Source organism: Harmonia axyridis, chromosome 5, assembly GCF_914767665.1.
Source record: "Harmonia axyridis chromosome 5, icHarAxyr1.1, whole genome shotgun sequence".
NCBI classification, from domain to species: Eukaryota; Metazoa; Arthropoda; class Insecta; order Coleoptera; family Coccinellidae; genus Harmonia; species Harmonia axyridis.
In genome coordinates this window covers 16,535,130-16,562,856 of record NC_059505.1, presented here as the reverse complement: position 1 = coordinate 16,562,856, position 27,727 = coordinate 16,535,130, and the positions used below count along the sequence as shown (strand labels likewise).

At 34.2% G+C, this 27,727-nt stretch overlaps 3 protein-coding genes across 12 annotated transcripts in view; 1 reads left to right on the top strand and 2 right to left on the bottom strand.

Annotated features, from left to right (window-relative positions):
- LOC123679837 (rap guanine nucleotide exchange factor 4) overlaps window positions 1-27,727 on the top strand; it is a 697,170-nt gene that overhangs the window by 130,378 nt on the left and 539,065 nt on the right. The window lies entirely within an intron of this gene.
- On the bottom strand, window positions 334-10,086 carry LOC123679852 (cuticle protein-like). Its single transcript, XM_045617385.1, has 3 exons — window positions 9,933-10,086; window positions 8,312-8,799; window positions 334-986 (listed from the first exon to the last, which is right to left on the bottom strand). The coding sequence occupies exons 1-3, from the start codon at window positions 10,038-10,040 to the stop codon at window positions 434-436; spliced, it is 1,149 nt and encodes a 382-aa protein (XP_045473341.1). The 5' UTR covers window positions 10,041-10,086; the 3' UTR covers window positions 334-433.
- Window positions 20,422-21,499, bottom strand: LOC123679848 (cuticle protein 16.5-like). 2 transcript variants are annotated; one of them, XM_045617380.1, is made up of 3 exons: window positions 21,345-21,499; window positions 20,851-21,245; window positions 20,422-20,808 (listed from the first exon to the last, which is right to left on the bottom strand). In XM_045617380.1, the coding sequence occupies exons 1-3, from the start codon at window positions 21,354-21,356 to the stop codon at window positions 20,520-20,522; spliced, it is 696 nt and encodes a 231-aa protein (XP_045473336.1). In that variant the 5' UTR covers window positions 21,357-21,499; the 3' UTR covers window positions 20,422-20,519. The 2 variants fall into 2 exon arrangements, with proteins under 2 accessions (XP_045473336.1, XP_045473335.1); XM_045617379.1 differs by having other exon boundaries at window positions 20,422-21,245.

The following is a 27,727-nucleotide window of genomic DNA, read 5'->3' as shown; positions in this document are numbered from 1 at the left end:
CATAAATATGCTATTGCTTTCTGTATTTATACTGAACTCTATACAAGATTCTTGATAGTCTCGAAGAACCAACTAATACTTGGAAATATACAAAAAACTATGAGCTTGCCTCCAAAAGGCATTAATTTTTTTAATTGAAATGAAATGCTCACTGTAATCTACTAATGTCATAAAAAATACCTACCTACTACAAACTTTTACCTAAGCAGGAAGAACAAGCCAAGGTACAAAATAAAATTGTGTTATGTGTTGCAGATTCACTTAGATATTTGATTTTATGAATTTTTTCTTTGTCAGTAATTTAATGACTATTCGAAATAATGAAAGATGAAATACTGTTTATTAATTTATTTTAATTTATTTACATAAAGAAAATAATTAGGTATCACGGTCATCAATTTGATGAACCACATATTTGTCTCCAGTCTGGTATTTAAAGATGGAGTTTCTGGGAGTAAGCCAAAGCTGGAGCAGCATAGGAAGTGATAGCTGGGGAAGCGTAGGAGGTGAAAGATGGGGCAGCGTAGGAGGTGATAGCTGGAGCAGCATAGGATGTGATAGCTGGGGCAGCGTAGGATGTGATAGCTGGAGCAGCGTAGGAGGTGAGTGCTGGGGCAGCATGTACAGCAGCTACTGGAGCAGCATAGGAGAGAGCTGAAGATGGGTGGACTGATACACCTTGGGCCCTAACAACTGGAGCAGCGGCGGCGTAGGTGGCAACTGGGGCAGCTTGGATAGCAGAATAGCTGGTTACTGGAGCAGAGTATGAGATTGCTGGAGCAGCGGCATAGGAGGTAGCATAAGATTTGATTACTGGAGCAGCAGCAGCGTAGGTGGCAACTGGGGCAGCATATGCAGATTGGGAAATTCTGTTGGTGTAAGAGTAAGAAGTGGCTGCTGGAAGGGTCTTAGCGATGGCTACTGGAGCGGCATGAACGGCAGCTACAGCTGGGGCGGCGTATGAGATAGCAGGGGCAGCATATGCAACAGGTGCAGATTGGATTTTATTTGTGTACGAGTATGAAGAAGCTACTGGAGCAGCATGAACTGCAGCCACTGCTGGGGCGGCGTAAGATAGTGCTGGAGCAGAGTAAGTTGAAACTGCCGCTGGGACTCCCAAGTATCCAGCATTAGCGTAAGCCAAAGCGGCGAAGAGAACTACGAACTGTAAATAAAATAATATTCTATTGAATGAAATCATCGATATAATGATCACACATGTTAGGGTTTTTTGACTCTTAATTCATTGAAAAATGAATATTATCTATACTCACTTTAGCTGCCATTGTTAACTGTTGCTTTGGTTGCTGATCTTCAAGTGATACCTCGCTAAAAATTATTCACACATTTATACTCAATCTACATAAGACAGCCAATTCGAATGGGCGTGTCGATCTTCGATTGAACTTGCATGATATTTGTTAATCATAAACTGGTTCCATTAATTCCAATTCGAACTCCTCGTCTAAATTTGCGTAAGCTTAGTTCATGATCAATGTCTCCGGCAAAGCATTTAAATAGTTTCCATTGACATTTAAACTCGTTAATGTTTTTGAGAAACATATAATTCATATAATTATATATTACCGATATTCTGACGATTATTCCATATTACCGAATTTTATTCATTTCCCATCTGAAATAATGTTATACACTCATATTGTACACTTTGATTAGAATTATTCTGAAAAACCTGTATTCCATTTCATGAATATACTGACTATCTGTGAGAATAGTTTTTGAATCGTCTAGAGACTTTTAGAGGTTCACTTTGATTTTTCATGAAAATCATGCAGAAAAAATAACATATAATATGAAGTAATGCAAATTGAATGAATTGCTTCATTTTATAATAATATGATTTTAGTTTTATTTGGACATCTTTCATCATATAATGTTGATGTTTTTTGGAACTTGCTCTATTGATCACAAGTAATTTATCTAGGCTATTGACCTTCCAATCAGAAAAGAGGGTATGGTTCGATGAGTTGTGTATGCTTTCTTGAACTCAGCTTCGATGTATTTGTAAAACCAAATCAGGATAAGCTTCCAAACAGTAAGAAATATAAAAAAAGGACAGGAAATATTCCAGGAGAAAATTCAAAAACATAATCCAGTCAAAAAAAATTACTCAAAAAACTGATTAATATCGGATTTTTGTTACCCAATATTCCTAATATTATAATATTTATAATATTATTATTCTTCTATAGTCCTTATAGCTGAAATAAGCTTCGAATAACTTGGAATTTTTTCATCAACTTCGTTTTGAAGCCACGAAAATATTGGTTAATAGTTTTTCGATATCCTACATGAATTGTCTATGGTGATGAACATAAATTCATTCTATATCTAAAGGCAAATATTTGGTAGAATATGCAGTTTTGGAATTATTAGAAGAAATTTTTCGAACCGCCATGCATTGCACCAGTGTTCGGATTCTGCCCATTAACCAATTTAACGGTTTTATTCGTGATGATAACCTACCCTAGGTACTTCCGTTCAAATATTATGGTCAATATGACGGATGGACAGAATCGAGAACGTATTCTTCTATCCTACCTTTTTGGAAGATATCAGTGTGTTAGATTGCGTAACAGCTTTTCAGATTTTTGTCCGATAACCTCAGGAGTTCCGCAGGGCTCAATTCTCAATCCATTACTATTTTTGATATATATTTCGGATATGTATAAAGTAGTCAAATTCGTTTCCACCTATTTTTATTGTGATGACACCCAGGTTTGTCTATCGTTTCATCGCTCTCTGGTTTCTCGGGCTGTTGATCAGTTGAAAGAAGATTTGTCAGCAATAATGTTCTATTGTCAGTCAAATAATTTGAAAATAAATGTAAATAAATGTTTCCACATATCATTCTTCCCCAGAACGTTTTCTGTTGTGGTTGAGGTGATTATGGGTGGTGAGCGGGTTCCTTATTCTACTTGTTGCAGCACTTGGCATCATATATGATTGTCAGCTAAGATTTAGGGAACATGTCTCATTGCTGTTGAAAAAATCCTTTTTTGCACTGCGTCATTTGTATCGGCGAAGACATTTTTTGGACTTCTCCTCGAGAAAGTATCTCTGCGACTCACCAGTGTTGTCCAAATTGAACTACGGATTGATAATTTTTATCCTTGTCTTGATTCTGTTGCAAGGTATAGATTACAGAAGGTACAAAAATCGTGTTGCCGTTTCATCTTTGGCTTGAAAAAATATGACAGGGGAATAAGTGCTGGATTAAATAAACTCGCGTGGCTCAAGGTCGAAAATATTTTTTGGCTTCACATGACAATAACGGTACACAGAATTTTGAGTTCCTCTATTCTTCCCTATTTGAGGGAAAAGTTAATTTTCAGGCGCGATGTTCTTGAAATTGCCATTAGGCATGGCTTATGTTGCCAAGATTCGGATCAGCCATGTTTCAGCGCTCCTTCACTTATAATGCAGTGAAATTACATAATGTTTACTCAATTTCATGTGGAGTGGTCTCTGTGAGATCATTGAGGAATATTTGGAGGGAGAAGTTGTTGAGGGAACAGATGTTTTGTTGATCCTGAGTTCACTGTTGCTATTTCAGGGTAATTATTTCTTGTTTGAATATATAATTTTTTGTTGTCAGTATTTTCCAGGATATTTGTATTTCATTAAATTTTTTATGTTTTTTTATTTTGGAGTTGAGTAGAGTAGCTCAAGCTAGACTTCGCCCCTATATCATATATTATTTTTTTTTTCAATGAAGGCACTATTATTATTATTATTATTCATCAGTAGCAAATCGAATCTTATAGTTTCAGACCATACTGAACTTAAAATTCGAAAATGTGACGAAAGTATGCAGAAAACTCTCAAATAATTAAAATTAGAAGGATTTCTGATTTTGAGTATAGGTTTCCCAGAGCAAACCTCCAAGAGTATGGAAAATAATTGCATTATACAGGGTGTCCCGATACTACGTGATTGTGTTTCTGTAATTATATGTCTAAAGACGAGTCAGGAATGCTTTATTTTTTGTTCCTACAACGCTCCCCTGAGAAGATATGTATCTGCAATAAGAATAATGTATCTCCTCTAACGTATAAATAATTCAGTTTTTTCTGATAAATTCCGAATGAATTAACTGATTCTTTGTAACGGTTTGCCCTTTCTTTGCAGAATTTTGGATAAAATACATAAACGTAGGATTTTCTCCGATATCTTCAACCAAAAAAAAATTTTTTTCTGGTCATTAAGTGCTAGGGTCAGTCCGTCCCTGAGGGTCTTTTGAGGAAAGTATTGGAATATAATTTTATATATATATATATATATATATATATATATATATATATATATATATATATATATATACAGGGTGTTTCCTAAACATGCGGCAAAAATTCAGGGGGTTGTTCCTTGGACTATTCTAAGAATATTTTGTCCTTTGATGATTTTTGAAAAACCTATTTGTTTCGAAGATATAGGGAAAACAAAATTTCAGATAATAACATTTTATTATGAAAAATTACATGAAAATTCAACTCAACCTACAAAAACTGTTGAAAATGACCACCTCTAGCCAGCATACAAGCATCCAATCTTCTCCTCATTGACTGCCGAACCCTTTCAAAAACACCAGGATCATTTCTTATTAAGTTACACCCAGCAATGATCCGATTTCGCAAGTCTTCCACATTTTCTACTGGAGTGATATAAACTAATGATTTTAGATGGCCCCATAGGAAATAATCTAAGGGGTTTAAGTCCGGGGAACGAGCAGGCCATAAATGAGGTCCACCTCTTCCAATCCAGCGATCTCCGTATGTTAATGTTAAAAACTCACGAGCAACCAAACTAAAATGCGCTGGTGCACCATCGTGCATAAACCACATTGCATGTCTTATTGCCAATGGTACATCCTCCAAAAACAGAGGTAACGTTTGTTCTAAAAAGTTGCGATACACGTCCCCGGTAAGTCTTTCTGGTAAAAATATCGGCCCTATTAGGCAGTCACCCACAATACCAACCCAAACATTCAATGAGAACTGATGTTGAAAACGATCTTCAATTACCTCATGTGGATTTTCGTCGTCTTGAGAAATTCGCTTCATCGGTAAAAAGAATCAGCGTCAGTAATTGAGGAATTTGAACTAATGTGGTTAAAAGCCATTGACAAAATGCAATACGTGGGGGAAAATCAGTAGGAATAAGTGCCTGAACGCGTTGCATATGGTATGGGTATAACAAATTGTCTTTAAGAATTTTCCAAACAGTCTTATTACTCACATTCAAAGTATTGGAAATTTTTCGAGTAGAAGTACTAGGGTCTTCTTCGATCATGTCCAGCACATTCTCTTCCAGTTCCACCGTTCTTACTGTGTTTGGTTTTCCTGGTCCCCCCATTTTTTTCAATGCGCCTGTTTCATGCAGACGTTGATGAATATTTTGAAACAATTTTCTGTCAGGAATATTACGCCCAGGAAATCGTTCAATGTACAACCTCCTAGCATTTAATGAATTTCCATCAGCAAGTCCATAAATGAAATGCATGTCAGTAATCTCGGTGTTTGTATAGCGATTCATAATAGTCAAAGATAAAATGTTAATTGCTAATACATCACAAAACGAATTCAAATGAAAACCGTGTTCAATCTGTATTCCTTTACCATCTGCACTTATCAATTTTTAGTCATAAAACTGGCCGTTTTTAGTAATTGGAATGTTGTTAAACAAATTTAAAAATAAATTGTACCTACTTAGTAAACACAGTGCGGTACGCATTTTTATCATCAAAGGACAAAATATTCTTTGAATAGTCCAAGGAACAACCCCCTGAATTTTTGCCGCATGTTTAGGAAACACCCTGTATATATATATATATATATATATATATATATATATTTTTTTTCATCTTAACCACTGTTCTAAAAATATCGACTACACTTACTTCTATTATTACTACTATCTACTACTCCTTTTTTCCGCTATTTAATATATTATGAGAAATATCAGGGGTGGTCCTTTTTCATTGGAACGCCCTGTGAAAATGTTGTTTATCTGATAGTTAAATAAATTTTGTTTTTTTAGATACATCAAGAATTTCAATTCGTCGAAATATTCGACATTTGCAATAATAATATATTATTATTATATCATAGGAATAATAGTCAAATCAGTACAAATTTCATTTTTTGGTCATTCAAAGAAATCTACGAACTCTTCACTCCATATTATTTTAATTCAAATTTCAAATACAATTACATTATTCAACATACAATAAAAAATAAAAAAAATAGTTTAGCAATCAATTATATTGAAAATTAATGCTTATCATTCATATAATCTATATTGAATATTTGTATAGGAATATAAATGGTGCAATTTTTGAAATTCATTCCCGACCCGATGTTCCCTTTAGGATTGATTGAAGTTGAAAATTATAGTCAATTTTTGTTGATTTAAGTAGTTCAGATTCGATCCTTAAGGAAAAGAATTTCTTCAAAAATACAAATAATTGATTTAGTCATTGGTAGTTAGCATGATGAAATGGCGTTTGAAACCGTTTTTGAAATTCAGAAATCTAATTGAGATTTTCATTGAGATCCTCTATATACGGCGTTTTGAATGATCATTTTCACTAACTCATCAGGTTAAAAGATCCATAGTTAACAATTGCCGCCATGAAGAAAATACATTTATTCTACCTTTTTCTGTGGAACCAAATGAATTAATTCCCTGGTTATAAAGGGTTTTCAACAATAGATTTTATTATAAGATAAAAAAAATAAGGGGATATTTTGAGAGAAATCAATGGATGTTCATTTCATTAAGAAGAGAAAGCTATCCCATTAACAATGCAAAACGATATCAACCAAATGGCCGTCACGGTTACGCTTACAGCACCATTAGTTTTCTTCAAATTTTGACCAATTCGCACATTTGCGGCTGTTTTTCTCGATAAATTCAGGAATACTTTCTTCAAATTCTTGAATCGATTGAGGAGCATTGGCTTAGACCTTATCTTTCACGTGACCTCAAAGAAAAAATCACAAGATCTCGGGTCAATTGTGATATCATTTTCTTGCAAAATTGCGATTGTTTCGTTGCTTGTGTGGCACGTAGAGACGTATTCTTGAAAATAAACGTCGTCCACTTCATTATTTGCCTATTCCGGTCATAAAAATCAGTAATCATAGCTCGGTAGCGCAATCCATTCAACGTAACAATTGCACTAGCTTCCTTTTGGAATGCGTAAGGTCCATTCACACCAGCCCAAAAACCACACCAAACAGTGACACGTTGAGGATGGCGAGGCTTTTCAACAATCATTCTTGGATTTTCCGAGCTACAAATGAGAAAATTCTGCTTATTAATGTATCCTCCGAGGTGGAAATGAGCACTGAAATCAACACTGAAGATAATTTATCGATGAGAATCATTTTTATGCATTTCAAGGAATCGATCAGCGAAGATACGACATTTCTGATGATCGACCGGCTTGAGTTCTTGAGGTAACTGGCCTTTCAAAGTTTTAAGACCTAATTGTTTTTTTCAAAATACGGTGTGATTTCGTTTGTGGAATGTTTTATTTGCGAGATCAACGAGAAATCGACAAACCTAGATTTTGGTCATACCTACTAGCTACAGCAGCAATATTCTTAGTTCTTCAGCGATGCACACAGTTTCAATACTTCTCATTACTAACTTGCCTCAATAGTTCAAATTTTTTCACCAATTTCTCTAATGCCGGACGAGAAGGTGGTTGACGATGACCCAAAAGTGCTTTGGTTTTGCGAACTGTGACTGCAAAGTTTTCAACATTTTTGTAGTATCATTTTAGTCACTAAATATTTTCCGTCTGATGTTTTTGAAATGAAACAACGTGAATATTAGACTTCAATGATTCATTTGTCTTGCCTTCCCTTTCAAAAAATACGACAGATTTATGATATTGCTCTATGTCTACATTGTTTCTAGTGAATATATTTAGATCTTTCTGGAAGTCATTTCATAGTTTCTGGTCTTTGATTCTATTATGTTTGAAGAGTTATATCCGAAATCGGAAGAACTCACAGATGAATCATATTCAACCCATTCTGAAAATTAATTTTCAGATTTTGTCCAATCGGTTTGCATAGTTTGGGAGGACATACTTGTAACTACAAAGATAACATAGGATTTGCTTAATCTCAATATATTTTATCAGTTCATTACAACATTAAAATAAAATCAGAAAAAAATAATCATAACAATTTTCATTCTAAAATCAACATCGCTCTAATCGAAGAAAATTTAAAGGACGTATTTACTGTATCCAGCTCCATAGGCGAGTCCACCATAGGAAAGGGCTGGAGCAGCATAAGACAAGGCAGGAGCAGCGTAGGACAAGGCTGGAGCAGCCAAGCTTCCAGAGTAAGCCCTCAAAGCTGGAGTTCCGTATGTCAAGGAAGTCCTGAGAGAGGGAATTCCGTAGTTGTAAGCTGGAGCAGAGTAGGAGATTGGAGAAGCAGCGATGGCGTGGCTGTAAGCTGGTGCAGCGTAAGAAATAGCTGGAGCAGCTATGGCGGGTGTGGCAACAGAGTATACAGATTTCGAAATTTTGTTGTTATAGGCGTATGAGGTAGCAGCTGGAAGAGCCTTTGTGACGATAGGAGCATGGGCAACAGCTGGTGCTGCGTATGAGAGAGCTGGAGTAGCGTATGAAAGTGGAGCAGTATAAGTTGGGGCTGGGTAGGTGAGAGCTGGAGCAGCATATGAAAGTGGAGCAGCAATTCCACTCAGGTAACCAGCATTGGCATAAGCCAAAGTAGCGAGGAGAACCAAAACCTGAAAAACACGTTTTTAGGTATCTTCGGAAAAATATTCATATTTTCGTCAATCATGATTTATGAAAATAGAGAATTGAAAACAATATACAGATATAATTATCACATCATGAAGCCAAAAATATATATCACTGAATTTTGTGCATATTAACTTTATATCTCATAAACATTTGCATAACATGGACTTTTCTGCAGCATTAATGACTGGTAGGTACAGTAAAAAATAATGTCACAACCATATGGCTTATAAGTTTCTATCCGATCAAAATAGGGAATTATTCAGCAATGATAAAAATCAGTGATATTTTTAACCTGACACTCAAATTTATAATACAAACTTGTTTTTTTTTTAATGTGAACCATAACAATTTTTATGACGAATAAAATTGCTTTCTTCCCACGGCAACTCAATCAAGTGCCTATGAGAGTCTGTGAACTTCAGAAAATTAAAAGATTCGGTGTCCACTTAGGTCTTCGGATTCAACACCGTTAGATTTTTCTTTTGGTTGCATTTAAAGAACAACATTTATCCATTTGAAAATGTTGAAAAAATCTAACGGTATGAAATTCGGAGACCTTGGTGACCGAGGAATCTTTGAATTATCTGGAGTTAACAGATTATTTATCATAGATAGGCACTTGGTTGATTTGCCGTGTTAAACTGGATTTTTTGATGATTTTTATAGTTGGCTTGGAAATTTATAGGTATAGCATGTTCTATATTTTTGAAGAGGAAAGAAAAAGCGATTCTATTTGTAATAGAAATTTTATTATTCACCTAACTAAACAACCTTTGTATTATTCCTTTAGAAGTAATTGCAGTAAAAAAAAAGATAAGACCGTTGAATTCTACTAAATAAAATATCTGTAGAATGTTTTTGTTTCATGTTTATAGCAGCAGAAATGAAGAAGTTATGAGAACTTTGAATTTTCCAATTTTCTCTTATAACTTGAAAACATTTGAATTTATGAAATTGCGGTTTTCCTCAAATTAATTCTCAAAACAACAATCCCGAAAAGGTGCCACTCATTTGAATTTGAAATGACCGATATATGATTTTTTGTCATTTCTGTATATTGTGTAATCATTTGTCTATAAAGCGCAAATCCGAAATATAAGAAATTGTTACTCACTTTGAAAGCCATTTTTGCTGCTGATGTATCTTTCACAAAGAACTTGTTGAATGATACTTTTGCTAGATGATTGTCACCTTTTATACAAACCTTCCTAAAAAAACACATAAATTTGGTGGGGAAAATGTAGTCCTATTGTTCACCTATTAACTGAAATATTTCATCGGAGTTTAGTACCTAGTTATTGCAGAAATCCTGTTTTTACTCCGGCTCTACCGGATATCGCCCAAGTGAAATGTCGACAACTTATCAATTTTAACGATTCCATATTATTCGGCAAAATTCACATATTGACCTTTTTCAAGAATCCTTGATGACTAGATCATTTTTCAATTCAGATTGAATTTTTATAATATAGAGTTCACTTGTAAGGATAATTTGTTACGTGACATGTACTATTATTTATAGCGATTATATATTCTCACAGAGACGACAAGATATCATCTGTCAAAAGTTTACCATTTTTTGTTAATCATTTTTGGCGGTATTTTTGAATTGCTTATCTTTATCGTGTGGCCAAGGCCCTAGCTAGAAAATATTCCGTTGGGGGTTTTCTGATTTGATCTCTTGAAAAATATTACGGTGTTTGAAACCAATAATTGTACAAAAATACACTAGGGGAATAAATTAAAGGATCAAAATAAAATTATAAATTTTAAGCGGTTTTTCAATTGGATGTATTTTCGATAACAATGGTCGTATCTCAATTTGAAAAGAAGCTTGAAGTTTATAGATTAGAGATCTCATGATGACAAAATTTTTCAAGCAACGTGTACCGCTCAATCCTAATGAATAAAATGTCTAAAATTTTTGCGAAATTTTTTCAGGTTTTATTTTTGGCCCATAGACTTGAAAACTTTTTTCCAAGTTAACCACTATATGGATGAGATTACTCCTTTAATTTTTTGAAAATTCGATCGAATGAAACAAAAAACCGCTTCATGGATTGAATTGAAATTCTCTGAAATTTTTGTGGTGATATTGAACTGTAAAACGCACACTCAACATTGATGGTTTTTTCGATATTTTCAATTCAGCGTTTGATTATCCAAAAAGCCTCAAAAAGCCCTTTTTTTATCAACTTTTAAAATTAATGTAGAGAACGCAGAAATTTTTTCCGAAATAACCATAGCTACTTCTTGTAGAGAATTCATTCAAGATTTGAAAACATCCCCTAAATTTTCTGTGCGTACATTGACTGGTGAGATATTGATGGTTAAAGACAAGAAGGTACTTTTCAATTCAGAGTTCGATATTTCAGAGAGAAATGCTCGTATCGAAATTTTGAAAAAAGGATATTGAACCTGAATGAACAAGTTATCTCATCCATATAATGGTTAAGGTGGAAAAAAAATTTTCAAGTCTGTGGGCCAAAAATGAAAGCTGAAAAAATTTCGCAGGAATTTTAGATACTGTATTCATTAGAATTGAGCGGTACACGTTGCTTGAAAATTTTTTTCATAATGAGATCTCTAAACTATAAACTTCAAGCTTCAAAAAGCTTCATTTCAAATTGAGATACGACCATTGTGATACAGCCATTTGAAAAACCACTAAAAATTTCGAATTTTATTTTGATCCTTTAATTTATTTCACGAGTATATAACTGTCTCTCTTATTATGATACGAAAATAATTCAAATGATTCAAAATGCATATCTGAGACTGATTTATGGTGTGAGGAAGTTCGAATCAGTTTCACCACTACTCAGGGAGGCAGGATGTTTGAGTATGGAAGAAAGGATAAAACTGCATTGTGCATGCTTTTACAGAGACATTGTTTTTTCCAGCGCCCACCTTACTTTTATAAGAAACGAACGCACGTACATAATCTCAACATTAGGTTCAGGGGAAAAATCACTCCCACATATCATAAAACCTCGATGTTTGAAAGAGGTTTCTCTTTCAATATTACAAGATTCTTCAATAGTAACCCTGAATCTTCAATTAAACTATCTAGAGCAGCTCAAAACCCCCCCCAGTACAAATAATAATAATAATAATCTAGAGCAGCTTTCAAGAAATGTAATAAGGAATAATTGTCAGTGCAATCATGCGATGAATGCCTCTCTATCCCGGATACAGAAGGGGGAATGTTTTGCTTGTACATGAATAAGAATGTGGTATCAATTTTTTTTCTTTCTCTTTTTCTTAATTTTCTCTTATTGTTCAGATTGGAGCACTCTCAATTCAATGGCTGAGTGGATCAGGGAGTCTCCTAGGGGACACATCTGGACTTCGCCATATTTCTTGCTTAACACGTATATCAATTGTATTTTTTTTTCTTTGATTGATGTAAGTTTAGCTGGAAATAAAGACGATATACATACATACATGTATACATCAGAAACATTCAACCAAGAAAGATCAGATGATTGACTTTGTTAATATAAACAACAGACTTATCACGTTGAATAATCGGTGTGAACCAAGTTTCAATTTGGGGCTTTAATCATAGCAGAAAATATGACACTTGCAGTACAACTCGATTGATTGATAAAAAGAAGTAACAAAATCAAATAATTTCATAAAAAATAATTACGAAAATATACATGAAGAATATATAGTGTGATTCATATCACAAAATGATGTTGATGCTTCTTGATTATTGAGGCAAATGACCTTCTCGTATTCAATATTTATTGCTAATCTGCGATATTCAGCGCTGTTTTGTTCTACAAGATGTGGAAAAACGAACGGATTAGTCACATAATTAGAGAATAGTAATTTACGCAACAAGTCCGGAAAATAGGGTTTTTTTGGATGAATAGACAAAATTTCAGGACGAGCGTAAGTGAATCCTGGAAGTCTGTGAGTCCAAAAAAAACTATTTTCCAAAAAAAACTATTTTCCAAAAAAAACTATTTTCGGCAACCGTATAGAATAACAAATCGATGAGACGACACATTTCTTTTATATTCATTTTAATTCTTATTTAAATTAAACAGAATAGAAAATACCACATATTAGCAGAAACATTCTAATTCTCATTTATATCAATATTTATATTAAGATTCGAGCAATAACTAATAGTGAAAGGATTCAATTTGTTTGAAATGCCTGCGATATTTAAATTCCTTTTGTTGAAGCCAGAACAAGACGGCAAAGTTTCCGTTTCACATCGATTGTTTCCTTCTGATGATTTTTGAATGGTCTTGGCAATTTTAATTTTGTCTTCAATTGAATTATCTATATACGGGTCTATATATCCTTCAGCCACATCAGTAGACTTCCAGCCACCGTGTCTCTTAAATTTTGTGATGTTGTCCACCATTGTCAGCAAATAACGTCGACATGCTTGTTTTCCGGCCTAGTCCGGGAAGTACGTACTTTCCTGAGTAGGCCGAAAAATGCTACTTTCTCAGAGAAAAAGCGTCCGGGAAGTGAGCACTTCCCGGACGGTTGCCGAAAAATAATATTTAAAGTGATCAAAAAAATTCAAAATAAATATAAACATATAATTATATGTATATCTATATAGCCCAAGTTTTCAAAAATTTCTTATCAAACTATAAAAATCATCAAAAGTTTCAGTTTCACGCATGGTAAATCATCTAAGTGCCTATCTATGATAATCATCAGATAATTAAAATATTTGGTGGCCACCAAGGTCTCCGGATTTAACAGAATTAATTGTTTCCTTAGATCTAATTCAGAGAATAACAGTTATTAATTTGATAATGTTGAAATGTTCTTTAGTTTTCTTGATTTTTCCAGTTTTCCAGGAAAATTTTCGAAATCTTTCTTCCTTAACTTTATTCTGGAAAGGAATAGGAGTTAAAAAAAAATCAATAAAATGGGTTGAGGGGTTTTCACGTGATGGTATGACCAAGAAAACAGTGCTCCATTCTATATACAGGGTGTTCCGTCTCAGACGAGCCACCCCGTGTATTTCTTATCTGATAGTGATTGGAAAAATTTCCCGAAACACGTCGAATTATTTTGTTTGGGGGACATCTTTCGACGTATATTCGAGGCTTGAACGAGCAACCTCCTGAGAGACGGCGCTCCATCCCTTCAGAATTGAATAGGGAAGAGAGGTTGAGTGATACTTCATTCGAAAGGTCTTGGAAGGCTCTTTACAACGGTGTATGAAAAACGTAATTTTGTTGAATTGCAAAGGATCAATTTGCCATTCGGTGTGTGTGAAAATCTCCTATTTCTTTTCCGCACGCATATGCGGACAAAAAAGAGCAAGTGCTTTTTTTGCACGCAAATATCAAACGGTAACTTAATAGTATATTCTAAAACAAGTTGCAAAATGGGCTCCTATTCTAACACGAATGCGAAATTTCGAACGCATGATTGTTGGAATTGCCTTCTGCAACGATTATTAGACGATATTTTCTCTATTTCAGTCAAGTTTCGTGAAATATTGTCGAAATTCAATGAAAAATTTAGATTGAATATCCTAGTGACATTTGTATTGTATCATTGCAGCTGGTGTGACTGTTACGAACATTGACAGATTATGGAATTTGGATATGAATCGTACGTTTAGAATTTTGAAATTATTTACAATTACTCATTAAATTCGTTAGTTATGTCTAAAGAAATCGATTTAACACCACCAGAATCAAGAGAAATTGCGATTAATGTTGCAAATCATTTCACTTTATCCGAATTATATTATTTAGACAATTATTGACGTTTGTTGAAATTTGATAGGATTGGAAGTCAATATAGACAATCATAAACCGAAAAATATAACTGAAAACGATGCTGTAATGAGTTCATTACAGCACTGTTTTTAGAACTGTAATGAACTTATTACGATACTGAAATAGAGAAAATCATTTAATCCAGAAAATATCTTTATACGTACCTACGTAAACCAAAAAATCTACAACAACTAATACAGAATAAACATTCGAAACATATTATGAAAGGCAAAACTAAGGATTAACACAAAATTTACATAGAATGGTCGAAATGATTCCCTCTTTTTCAAATACATATTCGGGACCTTTTTATTAAATTTCCAATTGACCCTCTGATGAGGGATTGATTTTGCTTTAAGATATTACATTCCTCGAAATTCCTCAAATAGTTGTTCTATACTTCTAATTTCAACCTCAAATTCCTAATTCGGAACTAATTTGACTAATAGACGGTTCCTCCTACACCCGTTCAACAATTTGATTGAAAATTTCATTTTGAGTAGGCCTATTTTATCAATGTGCTATGCCTTACTAGGATATTGCCCATGTTCTTTAGAATAATGGAATACTTGTTCAAAAGTACCTTTATGTGGTTGACGTCGGTTGGGAAATCGTGTTTGGTATTCCATTTTGGCTTCATTTCCGTTACAAAAATCATAAAAAAAAAATCAAATCTGCATATACCGCAGGAGTAAATAATTGGGGCATGTTAAAATACACTTCTTGTAACAGATTGTTTATTTATTATTCTCATTCTGTGGTTCACTGTAATGGTAACCATGGATCTTAACGAACTTGATTCAAATTGAGATTTAAGTTTCATGAAAAATTTTCAATTTGATAAAAACTATTTTTTATCATTCGGAAGAGCTTTGTATCATTGTACGATACAGCTTTAATATCTAGTTCAGAATATTCTCACTGCCTTGGAGCGAAATAACGATATAGTTCATCCTTAAAAAAATGTTCTAGGAAAACTGGACGTGTGCCAAAAAACAATAAAAATGCTCCAGTAATGTAAACTTATGGTAGAACCAGAAGCAGAGAGCGAATTTTTGAGAACGGAATGTTCAGGGTGTTTTTTCAACCTTCAAATTTAATTTGAACTCATCATAATTCCCAATGAGAAGGCGTTGGAATTATTGAAAGTAGACAATCATATTGTTCTACACTGAAAATTTCATCAACATTAATAAAGCCTTACCAAAATTATGAAAATAAGAAAAATCGGTCGAATCGGGCAAATCACCCTGTAGACTCTCAATAAAGGCCCCCAACCATAACCCAAACATTGATTCGAAACTGCCTTGACTAGTGTAAACTTCTCCTGAAATCTGACGGTCTTCTCCGGAATCACCCTGTATATCTGTGTTCCGAACGACCAACTAACGCCAATGATGAGATTACTATATGGTAACGACATGTTGATGAATTACGTCCGTCATTCATGTGTGTATATGAATACATAATCAAATCAAATTTGATCTGTGTATTAAATTGGATGCATCGGATGATATTCTGCCCCAATAAATATTAGCAGAAGCTAGTGAAGCCAGTTTAAATTCGCTACCATAAAAAGTCTGAAGGAAAATTAGAAAAGCAATATTCTCATTTTATTTATTGATGTAATGCTAAAGAGGTAAAACCGAGAAAACTGGAAATACTTATTTTCAGCTCAGTTTAAGGAAATTCCTAAATTTGGTACACCTTATGGTTCATATATTCTATGATGAAAATAGTTTGTAAAAAAAACCAAGTCTGGATATTGTGAAATTTTATAAAGTAACTGCCTTTATTAAAAGACAGTATATCGACTTTCGTCAAACGCAGACCAAAATTTTAACTTAAAATAATTTACACTCGTAAGTGAGACAACCGATGAAATTTACCTAGGTAATGGTTGACCATTACCTAGGTAAATTTCAGAATATGAAAGAAATTATTTCTTATCAATTTAAAAAAAATAAAGTCGTCTAGTTTTTTGTGAAATGTCATTATTTGTTTATTACCGCTAGACATTCTTTATTAATTAAATTAACAATATTATCAAAAATACTTATTGTCTAGCGGCAATAAACAAATAATGACATTTCACAAAAAACTAGACGACATTGTTTTTTTAAATTGATAAGAAATAATTTCTTTCATATTCTGTCTGCTTGACCACAAGTACCAAACATGTTTTGAAACAGCTCATTTTTATTAATCTAAAAATGTAACATACTACAGGGTGTTACATTAAAACCAATTGCCGCTAAACAATAAGTATTTTTGATAATATTTTTAATTTAACTAATAAAGAATGTTACGCGTTACTTTATGAGCAGACTATTGTATTTTTGTCCACCCTCTACCAATTGAAATCAACATGTGATACATTTTTGGAATCAGCTGAGCTAGAGTAATCCGAAAATTGAGACAAAAGGTGGCTGTTCCATTTATAAAAAATGACGGTGACGTCATTACTCGAAAGTAATTCACCCTGTATATTAGATTATTATTTTAAAATACGGTAAATTGAAATAAAAAATCGATATGTTTCAGGATTATTTCTTAAAATGGTCTGTTTAGCTAAAAATGAATTTGTTCCATATTTTACGGACACAGTGTATAATCCGTTAGTGAATGATTCCAAGCAAAAGGCTATAAAAGACCAATTTTAGTTTTTAATTAGATACCGAGTTATTCAGAGCGGCCGTGAATAAAGTTATCATATCCAGGATGATCGCCAATATTCGGGACGAATATGCACCCGAAGAAGAAGAAGAATTAGATACCTTATGGCATAAAAATTTGACTTATGACGCCATTCATTCATGTCATACAGAATGACAGTCACAATTTTTTTGCTGATTCATTCGACAGTGCAGCTTACCTAATTGATGGTGTAAAATAAAGATTGTCTTCTATGAAAGTTTTTAACTCCCACAGTAAATGTGTGTTACAAAAATGTTCAATAATCAGAGTGCTGACGCTGGAAATAGGTAACAGATTTCTTATGGCTAAATAGTATTTGTCGTGTTCAAGAGTCAGCTAAACTCATCAGTCCAGGTACCATATTTATTAGATTTCTGGTAGCTGAAACAAACTTAGTTTAGATTTTAGATCATCTCCAGCGATATCTCTATTGACTATATTATAAATTATTGTGGAAGCCTATCTGTTAATCTCCAAGTAATGCATTGATTCATTATGCACAAGAAGTGAATCATTACACTTACAGAAAGATCTGTACTTATGTCTTATATCACCCACCCCTATATCATAGGTTTCAGGACTTCAAGGGTTGTTGCTTCAGATGGAGATAATTTTTCTTTCGAACATTTTATTGAATTAATTCGCATGATATAGGTAAATGATAATGAATGAAAAAAATTAAAAAATATATATATTTGAATTGAATAGAAAGAAAACTCATTCAAAATAGAATTGAATTATCGAAATTCATTCAAAAAAATTGAACATATTAAAAAATGAATCATTAAGTCAGAAAGAGATTCATAAACCATTTCCGAAAATTTTCCCATTTCTTCTTATAAATCTTTCTTGGTATTTAGGACGTTACAGACGGTTGCCTTAGTGGGTAGGAATCCCTACACCTAAGACGAAGATTGCGAATCGAGTCCTGTGCCAGGAAATGAATAATCTGATTACGGGAGACAGTCTAACCATTCGCTGGTGAAAAATTAACATTGGTAATCTTGAAAGGCATTGGGGCTCAGTAACATAGCCTATGCAAAAAACAACCAATTCTCCTAATCGTTAAAGCTCTAAGCTAGAAATATACCAGAGGCTTTGGAAAGTCGAAAAAAGTATTGAATAAATAAACACCATTTTTCCTTTCCCGGGTTGATTCGATAATGCAGTCAACCAGATGTTCCATTTGAGTAATTTTTCAGGTTAGACTAAATTAATCAAGTGTCAAAATGTTACAATCACATAGGATCAAGTGATCCTGTAGTCCACTTTTTATATTTATATAGTTTCTATTGATACATTTGGAATTTTGGTTGAAGTAAAATCGATTATGCTAAACCAATTTTATTCATGTAGAGAAACAATCCCTGCAATGGCTAAATTTGTGTATTTGGATGTGATGAGCAGCATATCCTTTTGATCCTATCACTGTGATAGTCATTCAATCGTTGTGCATAAATAACTCAATTCAGAAGTTAACAGGTTCATATTTGTTATCGTTTGAAGTTCTTTCGATATCTGATTCCATATAAATTATGAATACGGAGTGTAGCAGTATTCCCAATATGCTAGTTTGAATTTCAGTTTATAACCGTACATAATTGATATACAGGGGATGTTTCATGATTCTTGATAACCTCTTACCAAACTAACAGGCCAATCGAAAAGTCCCCGGTCTATCATGGTAAAATACATTTTTTGGCAAAATTCGATTTTATTATTAAACATAGTTGCCTTCGAGCGCGATACAACGATTATAGGGATCTTTCAACTTGTCGATACCATTTTTGTAGTACGATTTGTCTTTCGCTTCAAAATATGCTTCAGTTTCGGCAATGGGGGGCCAGATCTAACGGATACGGTGGATGCAGAAGCAATTCGAGAACCAATTCATGTAATTTTGCCATTGTTTTCATTGATTTGTGACACGTCACATTGTCTTGATAAAAAAGCACCTTTTTTTTCTTCAAATTGGGCCGTATTTTAATGATTTCATCCTTTAACCTATCCAATAACGCTATATAATAATCGCTGTTGATGGTCTGGCCGTTTTGGAGGAATCAATCAATATTATACCTTGCGCATTCCAGAATACTGATGCCATAACCTTGCCAGCTGACTGTTGTGTTTTTCCTCGCTTTGGATTGGGTTCATCGTGTACGGTCCACTCAGCTGATTGGACTTCGGAGTGAAATGATGGAGCCATGTTTCATCCATTGTCATATATCGACGCAAAAATTCAGGTATATTGCAGCTTCAAACACTGCTCCGAATCATTAAGACGTTGTTGCTTTTGATCAATTGTGAGCTCGTGCGGCACCCATTTTGCACACAGTTTTCTCATGTACAAATATTCGTGAATGATATGATGTACACATTCAGATGATATCTTCAAAAGTCTGCTTTTCACTTTACGGCCATTTGAAGTTATTTTGAGAACTTTTTTGATTTTTACGCCGGTGACAGCCTCTTTTGAGCGTCCACTGCGTTCGCCGTCTTCGTTGCTCATTTCACCACGTTTAAGCTCAGCATACCAATTAATGATGGTTGATTTTCTAGATGCAGACCCCTGAAATTCTTCATCAAGCCAAGATTTTGCTTCAACACTATTTTTTCCCTTCAAAAAGCAATATTTTACCAGCACACGTAATCCTTTTTTTTTTCCTTTTTTTTTTCAATAACTAAAGTAGCTATACTCACAACGCAATATCACACAAACTAATGGTCGGACTGCTGTCAAATTTTGACACGTATCGTTTGAAGGTTGGTTCTAACAAAAAATCATATGGATTTAATACTAGCACCGCCATCTGTGCATCAGACCGGGTACTTTTCAATTGGCCTAATATGTTTCGAGATATACTAGAAAAGTATAAGCATTCTTCTCACTGTTTTTATCTGATTTTTTTTTGGGCTTCTAAGCAAACTCAAAACACTTCTATAGAATAATTGAAAACTAAAATAATTACTGAAACCTAAGCTTTATCTTCGAAAACACCTTAGCAGGAACATTAAACCGACATTCTTACAATATCACCATCGTTTTTGATAGCAGCAGATTCACTCAGATCTTTGATTTTATGAATTAATTTTGTCAGTATGATGACCTTTCAGAATAATGAAAGACAAATATTATTTTTCGATTTATTTTAAGTTATTTACATAAAAAAAATAATAAGGTATCACGGTCATCAATTTGATGAACCACATATTTGTCTTCAGTCGGAAATTTAAAGATGGAGTTTCTGGGAATAAGCCAAAGCTGGAGCAGCATAGGAAGTGATAGCTGGGGAAGCGTAGGAGGTGAAAGATGGAGCAGCGTAGGAGGTGATAGCTGGAGCAGCGTAGGATGTGATAGCTGGGGCAGCGTAGGAGGTGAGTGCTGGGCCAGCATAAGAAAGGGCTGAAGATGGGTGGACTGACACACCTTGGGCCCTGACAACTGGAGCAGCGGCGGCGTAGGTGGCAACTGGGGCAGCATGGATAGCAGAATAGCTGGCTACTGGAGCAGAGTATGAGATTGCTGGAGCAGAGTATGAGATTGCTGGAGCAGAGTATGAGATTGCTGGAGCAGCGGCATAGGAGGTAGCATAAGATTTGATTACTGGAGCAGCAGCAGCGTAGGTGGCAACTGGGGCAGCATAGGCAGATTGTGAAATTCTGTTGGTGTAAGAGTAAGAAGTGGCTGCTGGAAGGGTCTTAGCGATGGCTACTGGAGCGGCATGAACGGCAGCTACAGCTGGGGCGGCGTATGAGATAGCAGGGGCAGCATATGCAACAGGTGCTGATTGGATTTTGTTTGTGTACGAGTATGAAGAAGCTACTGGAGCAGCATGAACTGCTGTTACTGCTGGGGCGGCATAAGATAGAGCTGGAGCAGAGTAAGTCGAAACTGCCGCTGGGAGTCCCAAATATCCAGCATTAGCGTAAGCCAAAGCGGCGAAAAGAACTACGATCTATAAATAAAAGAATATTGTATTCAAATCAACGATATAATGATCGCATATTAGGGTTTTTGAACTCTTAATTGCAAACGGAAATATATGTGTACTTACTTTAGCTGCCATTGTTGACTGATACTTTGAATGATGATCTTCAAGTGATACCTCGTTAAAAATTATTCACACTTTTATACTCAATCTACATAAAACAGCTGATTCGTATGGGCGTGTCGATATTCGATCGAACTTGCATGATATTTGTTAATCATAAACTGGTTCCATTGATTCCAATTCGTACAACTGGTCTTACTTTGCGTAAACTGTAGTTCATTAACAATGTCTCTGATATAGCATTTAAAGAATTTTCATTGACATTTCATTTTGTAAACTTTTGTGAGTGCCATATAATTATGGTTACCGGTATTTCGATGACGATTACTTCATATTATCACATTTTATTCGTTAATCGTGTCAGATCCAATACAATTGTTTCGTTACTTTTGATTATTGTAATTCTAAAAGAAATATGCAAGGTGTCTCATGAGTTACTCTACATACCCTTATCAGGGGTGAAGTAGGACTATGTGAGTACGGATTGACAACAAAAAAACCAAGAAAGCTAGAGGGTGAGTTTGAATTTTCCTGAAAATAATGAAACCATCATCAGAACCAAACTTATCGGCAAAATTTTTTTAAACATGGTATATTAATGACACATGCGGAAGTCCATTCAGAGAAATATTAATCATTTCAATTTTCCAGGACCGGACTCGTTCTTCCTCATTTGAAATAGTCAGGTTGGAAATATCACTTTGAATATCGAATTTAAAATCATTGTTTAGATTTAGAAAAAATCATGAAATCAGCCTCATTACGCGTTATCACTCAAAGTCACATCTAACATTTTTTCTTATCTTCTCTTTTCTTATGAATTTTTGAAATTGGACAAAGTTCAAAAAATTGAGGTATCTCGTGAGAATCGTGAATGAATATAGAGTAAAAATCTCCTCGAAAACATTGCAATAATGAATAATTCAGTAGTGGAAAAACAATATAAAGCTGAAGAAAATATGCTCAAAGACAAAATATGAATTCCTCGGAACATATTGTATGGTCATTTTCTATGATGAAAACGAAAACTTAAGATAGTTATTACTTATGCGGTATTATAAAATTTTGGAATTATCAAAATGACCAATACGGCAAATGGAGAATATGCTGATATTATGTTCGTGTATTTGTTATGTGTAAGAGAAATAGACGAGGCTCAGTCCGCCAAAAATGTTATGTTTATCTTGACTTCTTACAAAATATATTACTCATCATGCCACAAGGCATTATTACAGGAATATAGTTTCAACATGATGAGGCTGGACCTCATTTGGTTTAGAAGTGAGAACTTCACAATTCTTTTCCAAAGAGATGGATAGGTCAAGGTGGACTTGTTGTCTTCTCGATCTCCAAATCCTTACATACATTTTCTTATGAGAAAAATTGAAGGATGTAGCTTATCCAGTCAATAGATTAGTGGATGAACAAAATAATAAATTGTTGCGATATATTGGGAAATAATGGCGATATGATTTGGAAGGCTATATCTAATCTGAAATTTCGACAAGAGAACTTTTACTCAATTCCAATACATATAAGGAATTTATTCGCTCTCCTTTTTATTTTCATTTATTAGAGCATTTCGGATTCATTCATTTTATTGTTGTTTCATTATTAAATGAGTCATGTGCTTGACTGTCTATATGATTTTTCAGGAATATGATTTTACGTTTCATGTTCAATGTCAAGCCAGATATCTCATTCCTGTTTATGTGAATAAATCAAACTTTGTCCAATTTAAAAAATTTATAAAAAAAGAATGTTATAGTGACAACTTTGAGTGATACCGCTTATTCAAGCTCGACTCAAAATCGGCAACATACGAAAGTTTCAGAAGAATTAACTGGTGACAATTTTTCCATTAGGCTGCTGCCTGTTCCTTTCTATATCTAATGTTGACAGTTTCAAAAAACTCATTGAAGTTTTCACAAAAATATAAACCTAAAACAGACAATCTGAAGAGGAGTTAAGCAAATCATAGTTCGGGTTTTGCAATGCACTTGCCACAAGAGAGGTATCATTTTGCCTGCATGTTTAATGGAACGATATACCTAATTAATATCCCTTCATGTAACGTGTAACGATAGAGAGGCGCCTTATAGGCAAGGATGTCTACGCTGATTTAATCAAAGGCTTATGACAACGTAAGACATGTTCACCTGTGTTCAAAATGTTGGCATCGATTACAATGGTATCAGAATTGAAATTTTACTGGAATTAGTCAACTAATTAGCTAGTGATTCTTCCATGTAGAGTATTGTGTGCGATTGATTGGCACACGTTTTTTGAATATGTTGCATTATCGTAAGTAATTGCACAAGTGCATCAAAATTACCGATAATTTTGCATGTTATCGGTAATTTTGATGCACTTGATGAGCCCCCCACCTTCGGTGTCGGGCTCTTTCTCCAAAAATGAAAATGAACTCATGCAGTTTTTCAAAGAAAACGGGCTGGAATGCAAAATTATCCGGTCATTTTGATGCACGAGTGTAATTCGGGGGAATATTTCCCGAATAAACTGTTACATCACTTGTCAAACTGATGTAGAATGGAATTGGCATAGATTCGAACTGTGTAAGATGCATAGAAACTATGCATCTATGAACAGAACAATTATCGCAGTGCTGTTTCGCTTCCTACAATGCAATTATCGCTGTAATTTTCAATAATTGTTCTCCATATACATAGAATTTTTGACAGGAGGGAAATATTCGTAAGTAATATCATAAGGGCATCTAATTTTACCGAATAGAATCGGAATTTTTTGTCAAAAAATATTACTTTGCAATGTGTTTTTTCGATTTTATTCACAGGAGAAATTAGATGCCCGAAAGGTATTTGACAAGACTATTTCCTGAGTAACAGATTATTCTGCATGCATTACTTATGTATAGGTATTAATTTGAAAACTGAAAAACAGATACTCAATTTTATTTCATCCAAAATACTACAAATTTAATTATTTATGGTACAATTGAAATATAAATTGCAATTTTGGTACACGGTAGGGGTATTGTTTGAAACTTTTGTTGATTCATTGAAGATGTGGGGTGTAGGTACATCATTAATGTAATCTGTTGAGTGAGAAGCGGGAGAAGTGACTGCAGGATCTTCTGTTTTCTGCTTTTTAGCTGGAGGTTCTGAGGCGTCACTTCTAAGGGTGTTTATGATGTTGGAGTAGTGCTCATTATCCATTTCAGATAAGGTTTAATTGAGTTGGCTGAACTGTGGCCAGTAATTTTAATTAATTGTTGTTCACCTACCCCTGCTTTAGCTAAGTTACTGACTGCTGTCGACCGCATAGAGTGGTTTGTTATTTTAATTCCTTTTGTATTCAATCCTGCCTTCTCTGCCGCTTCTTTAGTCCATTTCGAAAGTTTATTTTTTTCCACTGGAGTGTTTTTGTACCATCCACTTGAAAGTTCTTTGTTCCATAATGGGTTAATCGTTAAGAATAATCTATCAGTTGTTATTATAGATGAACTTTAACCATCAGAATTTTAAATAGGCGGACTGGACAAAAGGTTGGGTTCTTCGTGTTAGGGACCAGCCATTTACTTTCGGCCATTTTTTTTTCTCCACCCTGTGCCGTTTTATTGAAGAGAGGATTATATTCTACTCTTCCTAAAAAGTTGGATTTTTGAAAATCAGTTATTTAAAAAAATGTGTATTCTACCTGTTTTTATCCCAGAATTATCCACTTCCTCTTTAAAATAATGAACTTTGCAGTTTACTGCTTCTCCACCTCTCCAGGCAAGTTCCACTGAAGCGATATGGTAAAATTTCCGTTGGAGTCCTGCTGGAGTGTTTTCATCCCATAATGAAACCATTGGATAATACTCATCCAATTTCAATGAAGCAGAGCTGCACTTTTATTTGCACACGTCTGCAAATTCCTTCTTTTCGCATTACGAGCTTCCCTACAAGACTTAAAGATAATGTCTTTAAATGGGTCAAAAATTATTTTCCACTTCACAAAATACATTTCTTGCATTTTTTTTGCAACGGTGTTTCACATTGTCTTCACAACTAGTTCTTTGTAATTTTCACCGTTTTCCTTCTTCTTATTCCACGCCCAATCTTTCAGAATTAGGTTTGGTTGTTCTAAAGTTGTGTTTTCCATAAGCTCATAGTTCTTTGCTTTGCAGAATGTCATAAACTGTTTCCATATTGAAGTATAAGTTCTGAGGGTATTATACGGTATACTTTTCTCAATCGCCAGATCAATATTAGACAAAGAATCGCTTCCAAAGCGACTCATTTTCACGATAAAAGCTGTCTAACTAGCACTTGACAATAAAATCAGAAAAAATTGTTGAGCGTCGTTTTCTGGTGTCCTTGGAGATTATAATTACGTTTGTTTTCAAAGGTATTGTAATTTTTGGTGACAACAACTGTCAAGTTTTGCTCAATGCTCAAAAAGAAATGTCGGTTACAAGGCATGTCTAAACCTGAACTACTGCGGTCATATCGAAGTATTGGACGAGGAATTAAAAGAATATTTTACCTTGAAATAAGTTGAACAACCTTGAAATATGTCATTGGAATACAATGATTTTGTTAGGAGCAATATATCATTACCCGTATGTGCATCAATCATGAACATAAAATCCTTAATTGCAGGTCAATAAATGCGCCGTAACTACTCTTGAAACGCACCAAATATCATTCGAATATCTGAACTGGTTCAAAGGAATAAACAAATATTCAGTTTTCAAGAAATTCTCCTCGTTCGGCAAACTGTCATTAGTTGTCAATTGCAGAGTGTTTCAACATTGACGCGACACTTACTTATTACAGATGAGGGCTGAAATTTTCAACACGTTACCATAAGTGTTTGGAAATACAAAGGGTGTTCTCAAAAGGCGTAAATGACTAAACATATAATTTTTCTTTTAAAACCCCTGTTTTTCAGATTGTATGAACTAAATGAGTTCAACTTTGTTCGAGATTTCATATGCTTAAAACTTAAAACCGTTTTTGTGATATTTTGATCTTCCTTAAATTGAAGAAACCTGATAACTTCGGTATGAATGAATTTATTTGAACGAGATTTTGAAATCGAATAGGTACTAGAAGAAAGAGGTATGTACTGACTTTAAAAAATCAATGAGAACTCTACTGGGTTTTCAAAATGAAACGATTAATTGATGACGCATTCGAGCCTTGCTATTGGGCTTATTGCAAATGGCACGCACACTCTATTTCACTTTTTTCATGATAGATAATTTTTCGAAGATAATAGAGTTTGCTATCTAATTAAAAATTAAAATAGAGGGTATTCCACGTTTCCCTGTAGTTTTCGATTGATTTAGACGTTTGCTAGTCCCATTTGATTTTTTAATTCTATATGTTTATGTACGCAAAAGCTCTATCAGAGTGTTTCTATTTTTACTGAGATGAAATACTCTATGTGATTTTGCTATGGTTTTAATGACTATAAAAATAAGGGTTTTGCAAGACACATTGTCAATTTAGCTATTTTGTCATGTTAGGAAATGTGTGGGCGAACCAATCCGCTTGTTTAATTATACATCGTATTTTCAGTCCTTTGTTTGAAATTTGCTTATTCAGCGATATTGTAGCTGTCTAGGATCACATCCTATTTATTAACATAACATTATAAATATTCCAATATGTTGTTTTGATAACGTTGTTCAAATTACAGACGTAGGGATTTTAAAACCCCTTCAAAATAAACAAAAAGAAGATCAGAGTTATACATTGCATTATTCTCTGTGAGTGTGAGATTATGTTGATGCACCAGCTTAGTTTTAGTATTATTATTTCTCTAATTCTGTGGTTATTCCGTTCATTCTTCCACATCTTGTAGAACAAAATCGTGCGAGAATATATCAGAAACGCACAGTTTTCATGGTAATATTTTATTATTCTATGTTGGTACTCCGAACTTTCCGCCACGGCTTTATCTGTCAATTCATCAATTTGCCTTAAAGGAATCAGTTCTGCCAACCAACATTTTTCAATGCAAAAATCACTAAAATATATTTATGGAAATATTTCATTAATTTCAATGAAAATGCAATGAATTAGAGAATATAATGTATAATACTCGTACAGAAGGCTCATTCTACCACTCGTTCATTCCAAAACTCGCCACTTCGTGGTTCGTTTTTGAATTTTGAACTCATGGAAGAATATCAATGCCTTCTGCACTTGTATTATAAATAACTATTCTAAATCTATCAAATAAATCTCTGTGTTGTATGAGAAATTTTATACAATTCTAAACATAAAGTCCTGTGAAAGTATGAATATTATCAGCCCGAAAAACACCCCTGCACGTCTGCCTGTATTTCATGTTTAGTATAGATCTTAAAGCCATTTTTGCTTTACGATAGGCATGCTGAGCTGGAACGGCCT